A 20,729-nucleotide genomic window follows, 5' to 3' on the forward strand; every position below is an offset into this window, starting at 1 on the left:
GGCTGCCACCCCCGGACCCCCCGGCACTGCCCGGGGTGCCTCCAGTCACCCCATCCATTCCGGCTCAGGGATGCGGGGGGGGTGGGGGGTTGGGGGGTTGGGGGGGGGGGCGATGAGGGAGGGAGGCGGGGCAGGTAGGATGGTGAATACAACAACGGTGAACCCTGTTGCCCTTTACATTGGGTTTGGTTAAAGATGTACGGCTTCAAAGACTTAGAAAGAATAATCTGTCCAAACAATTGCCTCAATGTTTCCTCCGGTTGTCGGGTCACAGTCCCACTGTGAGGGATTGTGTCAGGTAATCTCCCCCAGCAGACGGTTGGCACCTCTGCCTCCCCTACTCTGCCCTGCCCATCCTTACCTCGGTGCCCTTGGAGCTGCTGGACACTTGCACAGCAATGAGTCCCTCGCTGCCGGTCGCGATGACACCAGCAGCAAGCAAACACGTTTGTTCCTTCCTTTTTTTGTATTTTTTTTTTTTTTTGCCGGGGGGGGGCTTATGAATGTTTCTGAATAAATCCTCCTGTCTCGTCCTTGAAACGCTGCTGCTCTCTGCCCGAGGCCCTCCTGCTCCTCTCAGCGGCCGCCCTCAGCACTCCGACGCCGGGCATACTGCTCCCCAATTCCCGCTCTTGTTGTGTTGATAATGAAGCGTCTCACTCATTGGCCGTCTGTGTCTCGACTGTGTGCGTATGTGTGTGTGTGTGTGTGTGTGTGTGTGTGTGTGTGTTTATCAGTGTGTGTGTTTATCAGTGTGTGTGTGTGTGTGTGTGTGTGTGTGTGTGTGTGTGTGTGTGTGTGTGTGTGCGTGTGTGCGTGTGTGTGTGTGTGTGTGCGTGTGTGCGTGTGTGCGTGTGTGTGTGTGTGTGTGTGTGTGTGTGTTTGTGTGAGGGTGTGCGCGTAAGCGTCCTGGCTGCTTCTCCCCGTTTGTCTATTTCGGGTGTCTCTCACTGTGTCCGGGGTTCTCTCGACGCCGGGGAGATGGAGGTGATGATGGATCGGAGAATATTCACTCTGCGATGAAGGATACTTTGGTGGGTGGCCGGAGGGGGGCTGGCTGACATCAGAGACCCCTAATGGGCGCATTCATTGCGCTTTGACAAAAGAGCGCGCTGGTCCGCGGTTGTCAATAATACGCTGCCGACCAGCGACACGCAGTCTGCAGACAGAGGGAGGGACACGAGACAGAGAGACACCATTTAAATTACCCCCAAAATGAGTCCGTGTTTTCGTTGAAATTGGCGAAACGGTGATAATTATTTTGTCCAAGCAGCCAAAGCTGATACAGCCTCATGTTGGACGCGATCTGATTTCCTCGGAATATCGTGGCTCTCCGCTCCAGGACTTAATTGGGGGTTTTAAACGTCGGGAGTCCGACGCCCATCATGATGTGTTGTCTGCCCGTCGCGTCTCCTCCTCCATCCGTCTTCAGCTCCGCCGACCTCTCGGTGCCACCGTGGAACAACAGCCCCTCGGTACCATCCTTTTCTCGCCGCTCAGGACCAACACACTGGAGAGGGACCTGGAAGTCTGACCCGGGATTAATCCCAGGTGAAAGCGTGCGCTCCGATCAAGACCCGCCTTCTTGTGGAGAAGAAAAATGAAATAAAAGAACTTGTTGAACGTTTCCAAAAAATCCGAAGGAGCTGACTTGTTATTATTCTACTTCTCATTCAGACACTAAGCCACGCCACACGCCCTCGCTGACACGCGTGTCCACATGGGCGCACTTCGTTCTCCAATTAAATATTAAATAAATAAAAGGGAATAAAAATGTCTGAACATAATCGGCTTGTTGCCATGGCAGCCGCATCCCTATCGTCATCTTCCCCATGGCCGCGCGCCCGCCGGTCGTCGCGCTTTCGCAGGTATCGGGTCTGCGCGTCACAGCCGCTCCCGCCGAGACAGAGAGAGAGAGAGAGAGAGAGAGAGAGAGAGAGAGAGAGAGAGAGAGAGAGAGAGAGAGAGAGAGGACAGGGATATAAGGAGGAAATCAGAAGAGGAGGGAGCTTGAGTGGCATTGGCGGGGCAGGAGTGGACAAAGACAGTTAATTAGTTTATGGGCAAACAGTCGCTCGGCGTGGGCATCTGGGTCATCTCGCGGACGCGTGGAAGGCCTGCGAAATAAAGATCCGCTAATCTCCATCCACCGGCGGCACAGAGCAGACAGATAGTGATAAACCTGAGTCCGACCGATAACAGGAAAAATATTAATATGATGGGAAATGGGTTATTGAAATTGGGCTACTGCTGCATTCATAATCATACAAAATAAAAACACTGCTGAGGACACGGTAATTTAAGTAGTTTTATTAAGAAGGAGTTGTTGCAGAACACGTTCACAAATACAATTGGTTTTACAACATATTGGCGTGATACAAATCTTCATAATTTCCATTCATTAAATTAACTTCGGATATTGATTAATAAGTCTAATGAAGGATGAAATGGTTGATGGTCTCTTTTCATTGGTGGGTCAGCCAGTCAGTCCAGGACAGTGCCCAATGAGCAGGGACCGTTTAGGGGACATTGACCGCCCTCATAATGTTAGTGTGACCCGAGCCTGGAATCCAGCCTGTCACAATAATAACCATGTCTCCGGGCTTGAAGAACCCCCTCGCCTTACCTATAGAGGAAAGAAAGAGACAGAGCGAGAGAGAGGGAGGGAGAGAGAGAGTGAGAGAGAGAGAGAGAGAGAGAGAGAGAGAGAGTGAGAGAGAGAGAGAGAGGGAGAGAGAGAGAGAGAGAGAGAGACGGACAGAGAGAGCGAGAGAGGTAGTAAGTGTGTTGTAATGTGCCTGACAATAAAGCAAAAATAATTAGACGTACATCACACTAAAGCAACACACATGCACGTGCAACAAGTCAGACACACACACATGCACACAAATAATCAACATACACAAAAAAGCCAAACACACACACACACACACACAAAATCAAAATTTACCTACACACCCACCCACCCACAAACAGACTCACACACACACACACACACACACACACACACACACTCACCGATGTCGAGGCCGAAGTCAACTCTGTTGTCCACGTCGTCCGCCCAGACGGGGGCCGGGAGGGGGTGGAAGAGTGCGGGGAACACCCCCCTCAGCAGCTGGGACTGGCGGGCCACCTGGACGGAGAGAGCACAACACACTGACCTTCTTCACTCACAACCGGCCTGCTGCTTGTGTTACACACCACGCTTCACACACACGCACGCACACGCACGCACACGCACCCACACACGCACACGCACGCACATCTGTCTGTCTTTCTGTGTGTGTGTGTGTGTGTGTGTGCGTGTGTGTGTGTGTGTGTGTGTGTGTGTGTGTGTGTGTGTGCAAGAGTGCATATGTGAATAACATTCTACCAACAATCCATACCAGCTTAAACCTTAAGTCTGCGGACCCCCCTAAGTTCAGATGCTGATCGATCAACACAGAGGCTCCCTCTGATCCTCTGATCAAATCTGTTGGCCTTGGAAGTGTATCATCCCAGAAACAAGAACATTGTATCTTTGTGTCTTTGAGGCCAAATATGACATGTCGGTTTAGTATTATGTTTGAATGAATAATGAATGTAAAATAAACATCGATGCGACCCCTTGTGTTGGTAGATGTGTGTGTGGTGAACACGATGGCAGGGCGTGATTCATACAGCGTATGGGACAACGGTCATTAAACATACTGATGTTATTTGGTCTTTCATCTTCACTGCAGACACATTGAGAACAAAGAGGACTTTATTTCTGTGTCTTAAACCATTTACATTTAGGGCATTTAGCAGACGCTTTTATCCAAAGCGACTTACAATAAGTACATTTGTCATAAGAAGTGAAACAATATATCGCCGTCGGTACAGTAAAGACGTTCATAGAACCAAGTGCAAGTACTAACAATCGCCAGGCTGACCCCATTCCCCGTGTACAGCAGTGATAGCTAGCTACTGCAGATGCTACACAACTAAGTACATGCTACACAACATGCATACACAACACAATTAAGTACATGCTACACAATTAAGTGTGTGACTGAATACAACTTGCATTAAGTGCGTTCATCAAGTGCCAGGAGGTACAACAAACAATAGTGCAACAGACAAATAAGGGACTGAACGGCTATGTAGAGTCTAGGTGAACTCTGAACAGGTGGGTTTTGAGTCATTTGTGGAAGCTGGTGAGCGACTCTGCGGTCCTGACATCAGCAGGGAACTTGTTCCACCACTGTGGTCTCAAGATAGAGAAGAGTTGTGATTTAGCTGATCGACCTTTGGTTGCTCTTAGTGATGGTGGTACCAGACGTTCCAGCTGAGGTAGTTGAGTGGAGGGATTGAGCTGGGGTGTGTGGTTTGACCAAGGCTTGGAGGTAGGCAGGGGCAGTTCCATCGACTGCCTTGTATGCCAGTACCATCATCTTGAATCTGATGCGGGCTACTACAGAGAGCCAGTGGAGGTGGTGGAAGAGGGGAGTCACATGGGAGAATTTAGGTAGGTTGAACATGAGGCGCGCTGCCGCGTTCTGGATACGCTGCAAAGGATTAATAGCAGAGACTGGGAGTCCAGCTAGGAGCGAACCAGGTTATCAAAATACTGTCATCATGGATGATCCTGTTCAGCCCTTACTGGGGTCATCTTCCATGTATATTCCTGTAATATCCCTACCTGTGGTGCTATTGGTTTTCCCATTAAAACAACCTTCACCGGGGAACATAAACAGAGACAGACTTTGTATGTAGTGGCCCTCCAGTTTTAATTCAAACAAGGCAATCTTCCAGTTATAATGGAAGCCAAGCGAACAGGACTGGAATTATTCAACTCCATCAGCGACTTTTGTACACAGTGGATTATGCTGGAGTGCTTTCAGCGCTGAATAAAATGAGCCCTGCTCAGACGGCCACAGGAGGATTGCCAGGAGGAAAATCAATCTTCTTCTTCAAAAGGTTGGATTAACATACAACCTGATTATCCATTGACAACATCTAGGATGAGTAGACCATAAGGTTACATGGGAAAAGTATAGTGTATGGTTTATAGGACACGTGAGGGCAACCTCAACACTTTCATAGTGGTTTGGTACAAACACAATCCTGTGTAATAGATCACAACATGGATAGTCATGGATAGGATGCATATCTATCCAATTTTAAAAGAGTTCTAGGCAATTCACCAGCCAGTAACCTTAGTGAACCAGGACAAATATGTGCATTAATTTATTTAAGTGTGTGTGTGTGTGTGTGCGTGTGTGTGTGTGCGTGTGTGTGTGTGTGTGTGTGTGTGTGTGTGTGTGTGTATGTGTGTGTGTGTGTGTGTGTGTGTGTGTGCGTGTGTGTGTGTGTGTGTAAGTGTGCGTGTGAGAGTGTTTGTTTGTGTGTGTGTGTGTGGGGGGGGGGTATGTGTGTGCATGTGTGCTTTTGTGTGTGTGAGAGAGAATTAGTGAGCCACAGTGTAGTCTGACGTAGCAGACGTGACGGAGGAGGAGGAATGTAGGCTGGGTACACACCTGAGGGCTCCGCGTGACGGCCACGATGGGACAGCGAGGGCGGGTACCGCGACAGGAGGTGGGCTGACCTGAGAGAGAGAGAGAGAGAGAGAGAGAGAGAGAGAGAGAGAGAGAGAGAGAGAGAGAGAGAGAGAGAGAGAGAGAGATGGTGAAGAGAGAGGGAGAAAGAGGGAGAGAGAGAGAGAGAGAGAGAGAGAGAGAGAGAGAGAGAGAGAGAGGGGGGGGGAGAGAGAGGGGGGAGAGAGGGGGGGAGAGAGAGGGAGAGAGATGGAGAGGTGATGACAATTAAGAAGGACTTGTAATACTTTCACTACCGTGGAGGTGTTTAATGCAGAATTAGTTTGTGTGTTTGAGTTATTTTCAAAAGGAGAATAATGATCTGTTTTTTGACCAGTTCCCCATTGATGTCCCAGACAGCTGGAGCTCTGGACATTACTGTTCATACCAGGTCTGCTTGGCTGATGTTTACCAGACCACCAGTATATCAAGGTATGGTTAACGTCACTCCACTGGCACTGGCGTACACCAAACACAGACATACAAATCATTCATGTTCAAATTTGATTTGTGCTGCGACAAACAGACAATACTTTGTTGTTTAATACTGTTGTTTAACTTATGATTTAATCTTATAATAATAAATAATAATAATAATAGTAAAAGCCCAAAATATATTACCAAAGCCATTTCAAAACCATTCCAACAAATGTCATGATAAACATAAAAACATAGGAAAGAGAGAAGCAGCAAATAAATGAGTATTTTTACTCACTTATGGATGATCCAAAAATGTGTGTGTGTGTGTGTGTCTCAGAGGGCTGAGGGCCGTGTGAGGGCCGTGTCTCAGAGGGCTGAGGGCCGTGTCTCAGAGGGCTGAGGGCCGTGTCTCAGAGGGCTGAGGGCCGTGTCTCAGAGGGCTGAGGGCCGTGTCTCAGAGGGCTGAGGGTGTGGATGCTCACCTCCCGGTGGTGCTGAGGACGATGATGGCGCCGGCGCAGCACTTGAAGGAGGACTCCACGGCCCCGATGGCGGTGACCTCGGTGGGGTCGTAGGACAGAGGGGTGAGCCGACGCAGCTCCTCAAACAGCTGCTGGTGGAAGATGGCCGCCTCCGCCTCCCTGCAGATCTGGGTGAGTTGGGGGCGGGGGGGGGGGCAGAGCACAGAGAGAGAGACAGAGAGAGAGAGAGAGAGAGAGAGAGAGAGAGAGAGAGAGAGAGAGAGAGAGAGAGAGAGAGAGACAGAGAGAGAGAGAGAGAGAGAGAGAGAGACAGAAAGAGACAGAGAGAGAGAGAGACAGAGAGAGAGACAGAAAGAGCAAAAGCACGTTGACAAAGGCACACTGGACTAAATCAACCATTAAACCGCACATGTATACACCAGGGGATTGTTTGCCCCTGGGTATTACGTTTAGGGGGCATTTTAGACCCTTTCCAGGTCAATTGTATTGAAGGATGGGAAATACCTTTGTTTTTCTATGGTCAATTGTAGCCTCATATTCAATGACTCCACAGACTATTATTTTGTCATATTTTATCTGAATGAATTCACTCGCAGTGAATTCAACAACTTCAAATGTATTGAAGTTGTACTGTATTCTTATTCATCACAAATCAGAGGGCAATTAAAAGTTTGATAGGGGCAGAATGCCCTCAGCCCCGCTCCCCTCTGACCCTGGGGTACACACAATGGTGGGCCGGGCTGAAACATAATCAGATCAAGTATCTGTTCACTACTACGGAGTCATTCAGCAGAGCCTTTTATTTGATGATGGATGCTTCTAGATGCATTATAGAGGAGGTTGGGGTGACGCATCTCAAGGAGAGCTTAAGGTAGACCGCGGACTTTGGGCTTTTTGCAGCCATAGCACCCTCCAGGGCTGAGAGTCAGACCCCCCCACCTCCGGACCACCCACTAGACCCCAGGGGAGAGTGAGGCTCTAATGGTGCCAAACCCCCGATATTCACACTCAATTTATTTCATTGCGTGTGCAAACAAGTAAACATACAGGAATACATGCATATACACACACACACACTCACACACACACACACACACACACACACACGCCCGCACACACACGGTCCTACCGAGTGCATCATGGCGACCGCCTCCACAGGAAACAGTCCCTTGGCCGTCTCCCCTGACAACATGACGCAGTCGGCGCCGTCCAGCACGGCGTTGGCCACGTCCCCGCCCTCTGCTCGGGTGGGCCGCGGGTGGGACACCATGCTCTCCAGCATCTACACACACACACACACACACACACACACACACACACACACACACACACAGACAGGCGCACAGACAGGCGCGCACACACACACACACACACACACACACACACACACACACACACACACACACACACAGACAGGCGCACAGACAGGCGCACACACACACACACACACACACACACACATACACACACAAGCAGTTACATAGAGTAACACCCACACACACTTACAGACACACAGACGGGCACACAGACACACATGCACATGCACACACACACACACACACACACACACACACACACACACACACACACACACACACATATACACACACACACACACACACACAGACACACACATGCACTTACACACACATGCACTTACGCACACACACACATGCACTTACACACACACACACACACACACACACACACACACACACACACAGGACAGAACAGGACAGGCATTAATGCTTTGAGAAAAAACATGAAGGAGGACAAGGGTAATTGCTTCAGCTATAGATTGCTGGAGTAGAGAAGAGAGAGGTCAATGAGCAAGAGACAGAGAGAGGTAAGAGAGAGAGAGAGAGATGACTACTGGCCTGTTGGAGACACACAGTCCCGCATTATTGGTCAGCAAGGAGACACACACTCCAAACATGAGAGTAGGTTGTCACATAAACGTCAAGTTCCTATCCCTAATGCATAATCCCTAATTCAAATGCATATTTATCCATCTGTATGTGTGTGTGTGTATGTGTTTGACTGTGTGTGTGTATGTGTGTGTGTGTGTATGTGTTTATTTGTGTGTGTGTGTGTGTGTGTGTGTGTGTGTGTCTGTGTGTGTTACAGTGTGTGTGTGTGTGTGTGTGTGTGTGTGTGTGTGTGTGTGTGTGTGTGTGTATGTGTGTGTGTGTGCGCTTCGGGTGTTTGTGTGTGTGTGGCAGACCTGCTAGAGTGCTGTCTCTCTGAGGGCTGTGGCATTAACCAGACTTGGTGCAATGACTCATGTTGCCTAATTCATGTGTGTATGCGTGTGTGTGTGTGTGTGTGTGTGTGTGCGTGTGTGCGGCTTTATGTGTGCGTGTGTGTGTGTGTGTGTGTGCGTGTGTGTGTGAGCGTTAGTGTTCATGACAGCTGACTAGATTGTGTTGGCGTGAAGGCGGTGGGGCAGAAGAACACAGGGCTATCATGCGTGCGTTCCAGTAACACCCCCTTGTCCATTTGACAAGGCTGCTCACAGTACAGTGGAGCAGGGCCGCACGCGTTTCCACGGATGGAACCTGTTACCTAGCGGGTCGGCGTGTGTACGTGTGCCACGCACGCCCGTGTGTACGGAAGGCCAAAAGCGGTCATGTCTCATTTTCATCTTTCTAGCACGGCGGCGTTTAGCGCGTTAAAAGGCGTGCTCGATAGCACGCTCTGACATCTGTGAGCAGCCACCGAGTATAGGAACCGTCTCCGCCCGATCAACCATGATAAAAGCCAGACCCCAGCAGTCCATCAATGATCTTTCTAATCGTTTGCGCTGTGCATTCACTTCACTACACTATGTGGAGGCTATATCGGGTGTTTAATCCATCTTGAAGTTAGTTCAGTAATACGCTGTAGACTGGCAATTATTTTGACTTGGATCACCATGTTTTTGTCTCAGAAAGTAGTAGTTTAGTTCTCAGAAAGTAGCATATGGATCCATATTCCTACCAGTGTGTTCAATGTGAATTGAATGTCTGTTGTATAGGCTTACATATATTCTTCTTCATTTTTATTGTGGCTGTTTTGCCAACAGGCAATATTTATTGACCTTATAAAATCAATACAGACGATGGTTAAAGAATTGTGTGTTCACATCGATGCAGTCTCACACTACTAGGCTTCTACCTGCCTGCCTGTACGTTGAGAGTGTACGGGCAACACACTAGGTGTCATCCAGGCAGATTACGCAGATTAAACCCATATTACGAGGGCTAGAACAATATTACAACTAACACATATCATCATGGGAGCACTTTTAATCGGCGAGAGCAATAATATAACCTGTGAGGAAAAACGATTAATTGAGCGAGCGCGTCAAGTGAAGCAGCACGCAACTGACAAATGCGCTCTCTGCTCTTGTGCTCACAAAGAAATATTTAGCTTTAGCCTGGATATATTAATATCCGGGCTAAAGCCAAATATTTCTTTACAGCCACCGCATGCTAGTGAAGTGAGTGGGCGGAGCGTGCCATTACCATTGTGTCCCTGAATATGATTCCCCCAGTGGCTCACCGGTAGAGCACGTACCATTAAGGCCCCGTCCCGGTCGCGGCGACCCGGGTTCCATACCTGCCCGTGGTCCTTTGCTGCATGTCCTCCCCTCTCTCCCATCCCTTCCTCTCTATCTCACTCTATCATAAATGCTACAAATATATATATATATATAATTTGAACTCCTTAAACAGCACATTTTTCAGCAAATGAAAATACAATGGGGTAAAATGCGAAAGAATAAACGCTGTATTTTACTTCGATCTCGATACACACTTGTACAGTTGTACACACACTTGTACACACACCTCTGCAGTGTGTGTGAGCGGGGGCTGACCTGCGTCGCACAGATGACGGGCTTGGAGCTGTGTAACGTGTGTGAGAGGGGCTGACCTGCGTCGCACAGATGACGGGCTTGCCGGCGGCGTTGCAGCGTCCGGTCATCATCTTCTGGGCAATGAAGACTTTCTCCGCCGGAATCTCAATGCCCAGGTCGCCCCTGGCAACCATCACCCCATCACTCGCCGCCAGGATCTCGTCGAAGCTAGCGTGGGATCATGAGGAGGGGGGAGGGGGGAGAGGGGAGAGGAGGCTGGTTATAAATAGTCAGGGCAGGAGGTGGGGGTTTATAGGGATCATTATCTGGGTCTCATTTTTTTTCTATGCATTTGTGATTTATTTAGTGTGCTGTAATGAAAACAGCCACCAACAATCAACAATAGCCAATTCTTTCCAATCATTACCAATGATTGTTTGATATAAATTGGCCAGCTGGGAGTTTAAACGATGTGAATTTGTCCTCAACCTTACTGTCTGTAACGCTATGGAGGGAAGAGAGAAGATGCATACAGAGGTAATCTAGCACTATATAATACGGTGTAATAACTAATCATACAGAATGATGAGTCATTAAAGGTATCTGATCTAAGGAGATATGATGTTGGAATCCAAAATGGACCAGGACCTCCAGGTAGAAAGACAAAGTAGTGGCAACTATATAACAATGTGTCAGAGCGATTCAAGCGGCAGCTATATTTCACACAGACATCTGGATGGGGGATCATAGATCTTAACCGTCTGTGTAGAAGTGCAAGGCTGACCTCCTTCCTCCATCTATTTGTCAGTCCGTGACAACAAGCAGTCTAGCAAAATAGGTTTCCTGTCTTTGCAGCTCTCTATTCGTCTCTCTTAGCACTACCGGCATTGTAGGTGAAATAATGTGGTTCAATTCTGCCGGATAGTGTTGATAGTGTTTACTATTATAACTATGCTACTATCAATGTAAGACACCTTTCCAACTAACACATCTGTGCACAAAAGATTTGTGTGAGTACTTTTACTGCCCTTGCTCACAATACTTCTCTGCTTGCGAGACCAATGATATAGCCTGTGAGGGGCAATCATTAGTTGAGCACGCACATAAACTAAAGCAGTATGCAATGTATGCCCTTGTGTGCACAAACACAGTCTTAGCTCTCGTGCTGGCAAAGTGTTCTGCTCTGCTCACTCTGTTATTTTTCTGCTCGCCTGGGTCCATTTCCTTTTGGCATAGCGAGTGGAGCCCAGCTTAGGCAATTGTGTCCCTGAATCTGATTGGTGACATGTTGTCCAAATAGCTCTTTGAGTGCTTGGAGGATTTCTTGGGGTACATCATGCAAGCCCACATTTAATCAAGAGGCTGCTCAAGATGTATATATGCTCAATGTATATATATATGTATATATCAATCACGTTTAGGGATATGTTGGCCCATCACATTCACATTCAGATGGCGACCAGAGCCCCACCCTCATATCCGGGCGAGGAGAGGGCGTCAGTTGTGCGCTGTTCACTTTCTATGTGCGCTCAACTAATGATTTCCTCCTCCCAGGCTAGGTATATTATTGCTCCTGGAGTAAAAGCACAATTCAATGAATTGTGTGCACGGATGTGTTAACTCATGCTTTTGTAAATTATTTTTTGCTCGTGATTTTTTGCTAAATAATTAAATTTCATCCAAAATATGTTATAAATGTATTTCGGGTTACATCTACACATTTACATTTACATTGGACAAAATCACAAAACCTAAGATTGTAATCTACAACCAGAGGGAGTTAATGAAATGCGGGAAAAAAGGGAATATGACATTTAATACGATTATTTAAAAGTAAAAAAATAGTCCAGCCTCAATATGCAATTAATTAATATCTTCCTTAAAGGGTTGAATGATAATCATCTACATACTCTTCTTTGGCTCTCAAATAATTGCAAGTCCTATCTCGATTCCAGTCGCACACACCAAACACGTACGACGCGCACGGCTGAAACGCGAACGGCTCTGACACACGGGGACAGGCTCGACTCGGACACACGCACCCCGTGCGATGTGTGCCCACCGTCCCCGATGACCTGCACTATGCTGCACACTAACAGCGCCCCTAGAGAACCCGGCTCCAGACCTCCAGCGTGCTCCTGTCTTAGAGTGGCTCCCTGACCTCCCTGCAGGAGCCCTCAAGGTGCCCTCCCCCTTCCTCACACACTCGTCCCGCTCCACTGCCACTCACTTCTGCACCCCCTGACGGCTCTCCACCTTGCTGATGACCTTGATGAAGTGGCCTCGCTCCCCCAGGGCGCGCCGCACCTCCCGCACGTCCTGCGCCGAGCGGATGAAGCTGGCGAACACCATGTCCACGCCCTGGGCCACGCCGAAGCGCAGGTCCGCCTCGTCGCGCTCGCTCACCGCCGGCATGTCCAGCAGGTCGCAGCCCGGCAGGTTCACGCCCTTGCGGCTGCACAGCAGGCCGCCCGCCTCCACCACCGTGTCCACCCAGTCGGGGCCTGGCGTTGGGGCGGAGCAGGGAGTGATGTGGAAGTATGTGAGAAACTAAACATTGGAAGGAGGTTAACAGTACAATTAAGTGTACTGCAGTAAACTGAGATAAAGTGTGCCAAGTCTCTCATGGAATCAGTTGGTGTGTACGTCAACCACCCGTTGGACCCAGCAGAGCTATCCCCTCATATGATTGTACCCAGGTTTTGGCGCGGCTCTACGGTACATATTTAACAGTCATACCAGTTTCCAGGACTCTGAGTGCGATGAGGCCGTCGTCGATGTAGATCAGGCCTCCCTTCTCCATGACCTTGGGCAGGCTGGGGTAGTCCACCCAGACCACGCCCCCATCGGTGCGCTCCCTGTCAGCCTCCGCCGTCACCACGCGCATGTGATCGCCCTTCTTCAGCTCCACCTCCCCCTCCACGCTCTATACACACGTACAGGAACACCACGCACACACGCACGCACGCACACACGCACACACACACACACACACGCACGCACGCACGCACGCACACACACACACACACACAAACAGAACTTATTATAAAGTTCCTTATCGGATCATACAATTCTACGATCCAAACAAATCCCAGCTGCTTCATCAGGCTGAGGAAGGTGATGCTGGATAATTGCGACGCAGCTAATCTGTAATAAACAGAAGCACTACCCAAACACAAAATATAACAAACAAAACATTTTCTTTGGATCATAGCCCATAATGCTTATTTTGTACTGGGTTTCAATTTGTATGGTAAAGTATTTAGCATTGAATCTTTCCTCTTTCAACTGCAAATCATATTAGGAGCCAAGTATCTTGTGCTTCCTGCCTCCCCGCCCTGATGATCATATTTTAAATGGCCGATGATATACGTGATATGCTGTGGCACAATGTGCAGAATGTACTTCCTGGCACAGCTAGATCCAAACAAACAGCATTTCCATGTTATATTGCCACCTGTGGTTTTAAGTCCATCAGCCGGTTTAGTGCTCTGGCAAACAGAACATCGATCAGACACTCAGCCGGCTCCAGCTCTTGGAGAGAGAGAGAGAGAGAGAGAGAGACATACAGAAACACAGAGACACATGGAGAGAGAGACACAGCGACAAAGAAACACATAGAGAGAGAGACACACACACAGACACACAGAGAGACACAGACTGAGAGACATAGAGAGAGAGACATAGAGACACAGAGAGACAGACAGAGAGAGAGAACCCTGCTTTGCATAAACACCCAGGATCAAACACGCACCTGACTGAATAACAGGGATGCCCAATCACAGTTTGAATTTGGATGTCTTTCTTCAAAAGGCAAGGACTTGGTGGGTTGATGTCTTCTGTTTATTCCAGTTCAAGCATGTGTGTGTGTGTATGTGTGTGTGTGTGTGTGTGTGTGTGTATGTTTGTTGCATTTACACTGATTGGATTCAGATCCCACTTACAGCTATCTAGAATAAGTTGTTGAATTCCACTCACCCCTTTGACCAGTCCCGTGCGAATTTCTGGGCCCTTGGTATCCAAGGCGATGGCTACTGGCCTATAGTACAAGGGGTCGGAGGTTATCGTCTCCACTGCCTCACGGATATTCTTGATAGTGTCGCCATGGTACTGAGAGAGAGAGAGAAAGGGATAGAGAGAGAGAGAGAGAGAGAGAGAGAGAGAGGGGGGGGGGGGTTGTGTCATAGGCTTACATTCCCAGACAGTCTCCAGGTTTTCCTGAATTACATCCAGAGCAAAAGGGTTCTGAGAGAAATAGTCATGGTGTTGTTCAAATCAATCATTCCCCATGCGTCTCCTAACCACCTGAAACGGTTATAGCATGAGGACTCCTAACCACCTGAAACGGTTATAGCATGAGGACTCCTAACCACCTGAAACGGTTATAGCATGAGGACTCCTAACCACCTGAAACGGTTATAGCATGAGGACTCCTAACCACCTGAAACGGTTATAGCATGAGGACTCCTAACCACCTGAAACGGTTATAGCATGAGGACTCCTAACCACCTGAAACGGTTATAGCATGAGGACTCCTAACCACCTGAAACGGTGATGGTGAGGAGGACTTCTGCTATGAGCTCCGATGTGGATCAGGAGAATACACTCAACATCCGTTTGCATCAGGCATGGTTTGCATCAATTCAGGGTGTTCCATAGCCTCTCTAGAAGAGGGCTCGCTAGGACACAGATCCAACATGCTCTGGGTGTCATCCGGCTCCAGCAATGACCAGTAATGTATGGTCATGACTGGTCCACTACATCTCCTTTATACAGGATAAGGAGGCCTGAAGCTACTGCTGCAGTGTGTGGTGAGGTGACTGAGAGGGTTACTGTGTCTGATGCCCAGTCTGGGACATGGCCTTCTCCTCTCACTGGCCCGGCGCCTTATATAACTGGAGGCTGGGGGGTGATGAGGCACCGCATGCCTGATGAGCTTAAGTAGACAACCAGGGGCTGTAAGACTCAACAAGGTGTGGGAACAATGTTTAATTGCTTTTAGCAGGAATTTCCCTCTAGAGACTAAGAGACATAAACCTATGAGTAACTAAATGTTATACTCATTGTGTGTATTATTTATTGTCTGGAGATTTTCATCGTTGTTTTTTAATTAATGTTACTTTCGATCTCTTTGTTCTGAAAATCAAAGCAAAAAAATAATAATATAATTATAATTATATATTATAATTAATTTGATTTATTCTCTTTGTACCAATATATTGAAATAGTATTGATGGATCATTCAGATCCCAAATGCTATCAGGAGCCCCCAGCCCTTGGCTCTGTAGGGATGAGGTAATAAACGCTCATTTAACAGCAAATTTAACAGACTGAAGGACGAGCAAGCAAACCACCAGTTATCATCACTACCATTCAGACATTCAGACATTCAAATGACATTTAAGATGACACATCACCAGGGAACTATATATATATATATATATATATATATATATATATATATATATATATATATATAGTTCCCCTGTATAGTTCCCCCCTATATATATATATATATATATATATATATATATATATATATAGTTCCCCTGGTGATGTGTCATCTTAAATGACAAGAAAATCTATATATATATATATATATATATATATATAGTTCCCCTGGTGATGTGTCATCAGAGGGTATATATATATATATATATACGTATATATATATACCCTCTGGGGGAAACGCTGTGCTGTAACCAGTACGGCAGAGACCAGCACAGACACCTACCTCATGGGAGCCGTGGGAGAAGTTGAGCCGAGCGATGTTCATCCCCGCCTTCACCATCTCCTGCAGCTTGGGGACGGAGCGGGAGGCCGGGCCTGGAGGGCGGGGGGAGACAGTTACAGATCATCAACTGGATCACCCAGCTCACTGATCCGTCCCAGTCTGTCTGCACCCCCCCCCCCCACCGCCCCCCCACCCCCGGGCACAGGTGCAATCCTCCCGGTGGTGAACCCTCCTCCCCAGTAGGGGTCCCGGCCCTGAGACAGCGTCTATGGAGAGCCCCCCGCTGCCCTGGTATCGAGTGTGAGCGGAGGTATTGACGGGGAGATGAAGCGTTATTAAACACTGCCGGATAAAACTGAGACACAAAGTTTTGGTGAGTAGTACACATAACATGTTAACGTAAAGATCAACCAAAGGTCGTGGGAGGGGAAAACACCAGACGCATATCACTCCACTGGTCCACTCTCTCGGAGTGGACCAGTGGACCAGTCCTGTCCCGCTGAAGAAGACGTGTCATTGCCATTGGCTGAGCCACTCACCGATGGTGCAGATGATGCTGGTGTTCCGGGCCGTGATTGGCTCCTGGTTGATGTCCAGCAGACAGAGGTGCTCCAGGAAACTGTCGGCCATGCCGGCGTCTAGCCGCTGCCGCTGGATGAAGGAGTCTTCTGGCGTGGTCATGGTCTCAGAGTAGCGTCTCAAACGAGCTGCAGGAGGAGGAGGAGGAGGGTCCGAGGAAGAGGAGTCAGCCTTCATTAGTGCACTAGTGTGCTCGTTAGCCCCTAACGAGGGTTGTGACCAATCAGGAGCGCCCTAACCTTACCAGGAGTTGTCTTTCAGAAAATGTAAATCTTTAAAACGAAATAACATTTGCCGTCTGAATGAGAGTGTACTTGAAATTTGGAACAGAATGATGCATCTCCGTTTTCAGGCCACGATCGTACACAAACAGAAAAAATTTAAATCCTTCCATTGTACCGTGGGTAGGTGGATGTTTTTTTCAAATCAACTTCAAACAATTGAGGTGTTTATGTTTGAATAAAAGTGATGGCTGCCGTCCAAATGTAACAGTACGGACACAGCTACACCTGCTGGTTTAGGGGTGAGAGGGCCATGACTCAACATGCCTCTAATAAGTGGTTCACCCCCATAGGATTATTTACAGCACCATAGTATATATATTGTATATATATTTATGTATACACACATACATATATATATATATATATATGTATGTGTATGTGTGTATATATATATACACACATACACATGTGTATATATATATATATATATATATACTGTATACACATACAAACATATTTATACTATATATATATATATATATATCAAATATGTATATGTGCATGTAGGACAGTGCATCAGGTGACGTAGGAGAGACCGTAGGGCTGTGAAGTTTTACATGCAGCCTGGTGGGTTCGTGCAGGGCCGAGCAGCACGCAGGGAGGGACAAATAAAGACCATGTGTCCTGCTGCTGATAGGCCGCGTTACACGACACAAATGACATCTGAACACAGGCAGGGGAGGGGAGGCTGCAGCGTGCATCACAGAGAGAGAATATTATAACGTACTGCCAGATGACATTCAACCAAATGCTTATTTTCGTGTTCCTTCTGTGTCTAATTGGGCCGCTTCAAGGGCCCGGATTGACAATTTATCCACATTCTATTCTAATCTATCTATCTATCTATCTATCTATCTATCTATCTATCTATCTATCTATCTATCTGTCTGTCTGTCTGTCTGTCTGTCTGTCTGTCTGTCTGTCTGTCCATCCATCCATCCATCCATATATCTATCCATCCATCTATCCATCTATCTATCTATATAATCGATCCAGAGACACAACTCATATTCACTATACAACTCTCAGCAGGATCATTTAAAAAATGCTGCACCCAATTTTCTGTCACCTCAAGGTCATACACTCATACTGACATTTAATCGTATTATTTAAACCGGCCTGGGTATGGCAAGACTGACAGTAAGTAGACACATAGGGTTGTATTAAAATTAATCATATCTGACTGGCTGGCTAGACAATAATCTTCTAATTGTAAACAGAAATAATATAAACTGGTTCAAACTGGACCTTATTTTGTTGACAAAATAGCTATAAAGCTGTATGCATATATACTTGTTATTACCGATGATGCATCGGTCAGATGTCCAGCCTGTTGCCCAACCTGAAGTAATGGTACCTAATAAACAACTTAATTTAGAAATGTATAAGACGGTATTTAATTTATTATATCTGTTGTTAGAAATTATATGAAGCAGGTGGCTATATGCTACAGGGGTATTTTGAGATCTGGGAAAGATAATTTTGGTATGTTGAAGGGCTTTCAGGCGCGATAATGCATCCAATTTAGCCACAATCAGTACAGCCTCTCCTAGCAGGGCAGAGGGGAGAGTGGAGGGGAGAGGGGGAGAGTGGGAGAGTGGGGGAGCAGGGAGAGGGAGGGTTGGGGGACGGTAGCTAAGGAGACAAGAGAGAGACAGAAATCCACATCCAGACACTGACAGACAGGTTCAACCCAAAAAAACACCAGGAACGGGGCCGGTAAAGGGACAGAAGCGTACGAGTATCATACAGAGTACATGAGATTTGATGAATACAATTTAAATCACGAGGTTAAATCCTATGTCACTATCCATCATTTTGTCGATGGATGTGGATCACACACAGCAGCGTTCCATTGTTTTAGAATCAGAATCCGATGCACATGAGAGTATGGCGGAGATGAGGGCATCCAGAGTAAACCCTATTCCCTGACAACAGAGCCCAGCGCACACAGAGGATACGCTCTGTTGAAGCACGGGTGCTGGAATACATTAGGCAGCCGAGAACAAACTCCCAGTAGACGCCGGTAAGTAGAGGGCGGCAGAATGTGCACATGGGGGACAACTCTGTCAGGGCTGTCAGTGTTCCCTCTCTGTCTCTCTCCCGCCCTCTCTCTCTCTCCCTCTCTCTCTCTCCCTCTCTCTCTCCTCCCACCTCCTCCTGACCCACTTCTGCCGCCCTGCTGCACACATCATCGAGTGTCCCTTCGAGAGCTGCCTGACACTGCAGTGAAGGACACAAAGTCACACACACGTTACACACACCTGTACGAGGACACACACGCATGTCAGCCGCAACTCTAAGTATATATGCACAATACACACACCTGAATGAGCACACACACACACCCACATACCAAAGAAATGCTTTGCATGTAACACATCATGTACATACTTGACAGACACACAGGCACACATTATGTACAGATAATACACACCTGTATGAACACACTCATTCAAACGCACGCACACACACACACACACACACACACACAGTCACTACCCTATTGCAGTGGTAGAGGGGCACAGTGTGACTTGTAACACGGCAGGCCGGTGCTCATCACTGTGTTGCAACGTGTCATCCAGTGCATGACCTATGTGACACGCAGAGATAAGACAGCACAGATAGCACCTGGGTGGGGCCTGAGCACCACTGACCTGGTTCCACAAGCACAAGCCTGGGTCACATGCACGTGTGCGCGTGTATGCATGCCTGTCTATGTGTGTGGGAGTGTGTGTGTGTGTGTGTGTGTGTGTATGTGTGTGTGTGTGTGTGTGTGTGTGTGTGTGTGTGTGTGTATGCATGCTTGTCTATGTGTGTGTGAGTGTGAGTGTGAGTGTGAGTGTGAGTGTGAGTGTGTGTGTGTGTGTGTGTGTGTATGTGTGTGCGTGCGTGTGTGCGTGCGTGCGTGCGTGCGTGCGTGCGTGTGTGTGTGTGTGTGTCCTATTTGCAACTGAACCCCAGGTGCTATTTCTGTCCAACTATATGACTGAAAATAGGTGGCAAACACAGAGAAATGGACAAACTCCCCATACATGAGGTCGGCCGTACTATCTGTGTACATAGATCCAATTGGTTAGTAATCGATACTGAGCTAACATACTTCATAACCACATAACCAGTTCATTAATTCTGGTTCATTCATTTTGTAGAACAATTCCAGCTTAGAAGCCATATTCCGAGGTTCACTCAATGCTGACCAGATCAATAACTTGCCAAACTAAACATTGATTTTCCAAGTTATTATATATGTGTTTAGAAAAGACAAAATCAAAGCGTTAATGTCTGAGGTGCCCGTTACACAAGCTTACAAGCTTAGTTTGCTTGTACATGTATAATGCTTGTATACAAGCATGTTTGTATATAATGCCCACTTACCCATTCTGTCAAAATACTTCTCCACACCTCGGACCAACTCAACAGTGACCGGCCAGTCAACTACGTCAGCCTCCCTGAGTCTGCTCCTCTGTACGGAACCTCTCCCCCTCACACTTTATACATCCGTAAAGCTCCCTCGGAGAAGCCCTTATCTTAACGATGCAGAGGCCTTGCAGATTACTGTCATCGTGTCAGAAAGATGTCAGGTCATCCGGCATGGCCCTACCCTAAAACCTCATCATTCAGTCAGCACCCCCTCCCCACCTCATGCAGTTCTCCACTCTGGTGCCACTGGTGGAACATTATTTACACAAATCATTACTCCTGTCCTCAGCTAATGATGCAAGACAAACACACCAGACAGGTTGCTTCAATGTTGTTATGCTATTATGTCATGTGTGGCCAAAAAGTGCAGTCTGCACAGAAATAACAATCAGTTATATGAATCAGATTCAC

General features: G+C 47.5%; 2 protein-coding genes across 2 annotated transcripts in view; both read right to left on the reverse strand.

Moving 5' to 3' along the window:
• LOC311350971 (potassium/sodium hyperpolarization-activated cyclic nucleotide-gated channel 4) overlaps positions 1–58 on the reverse strand; it is a gene marked incomplete at both ends in the record, with an annotated part of 17,063 nt that extends 17,005 nt beyond the window's left edge. The window contains one exon of the mRNA XM_084471062.1: positions 1–58. This exon is cut by the window's left edge and continues 676 nt beyond it. Within this exon, the coding sequence (XP_084327188.1) occupies positions 1–58 (58 nt within the window).
• Positions 59–2,294: 2,236 nt separating this feature from the next.
• pklr (pyruvate kinase L/R) lies at positions 2,295–20,495 on the reverse strand. The gene is given in 13 exon segments (XM_084471338.1): positions 2,295–2,626; positions 3,019–3,133; positions 5,502–5,543; positions 5,545–5,569; positions 6,461–6,627; positions 7,590–7,742; positions 10,376–10,526; positions 12,529–12,802; positions 13,038–13,224; positions 14,277–14,408; positions 16,033–16,124; positions 16,572–16,739; positions 20,274–20,495. Coding segments are annotated over 13 exon segments (1,617 nt in total). The 5' UTR covers positions 20,278–20,495; the 3' UTR covers positions 2,295–2,519.
• Positions 20,496–20,729: the final 234 nt, after the last annotated feature.

This window comes from Micromesistius poutassou (genome assembly GCF_964030765.1).
Source record: "Micromesistius poutassou genome assembly, chromosome: 8".
Lineage (NCBI taxonomy): Eukaryota > Metazoa > Chordata > Actinopteri > Gadiformes > Gadidae > Micromesistius > Micromesistius poutassou.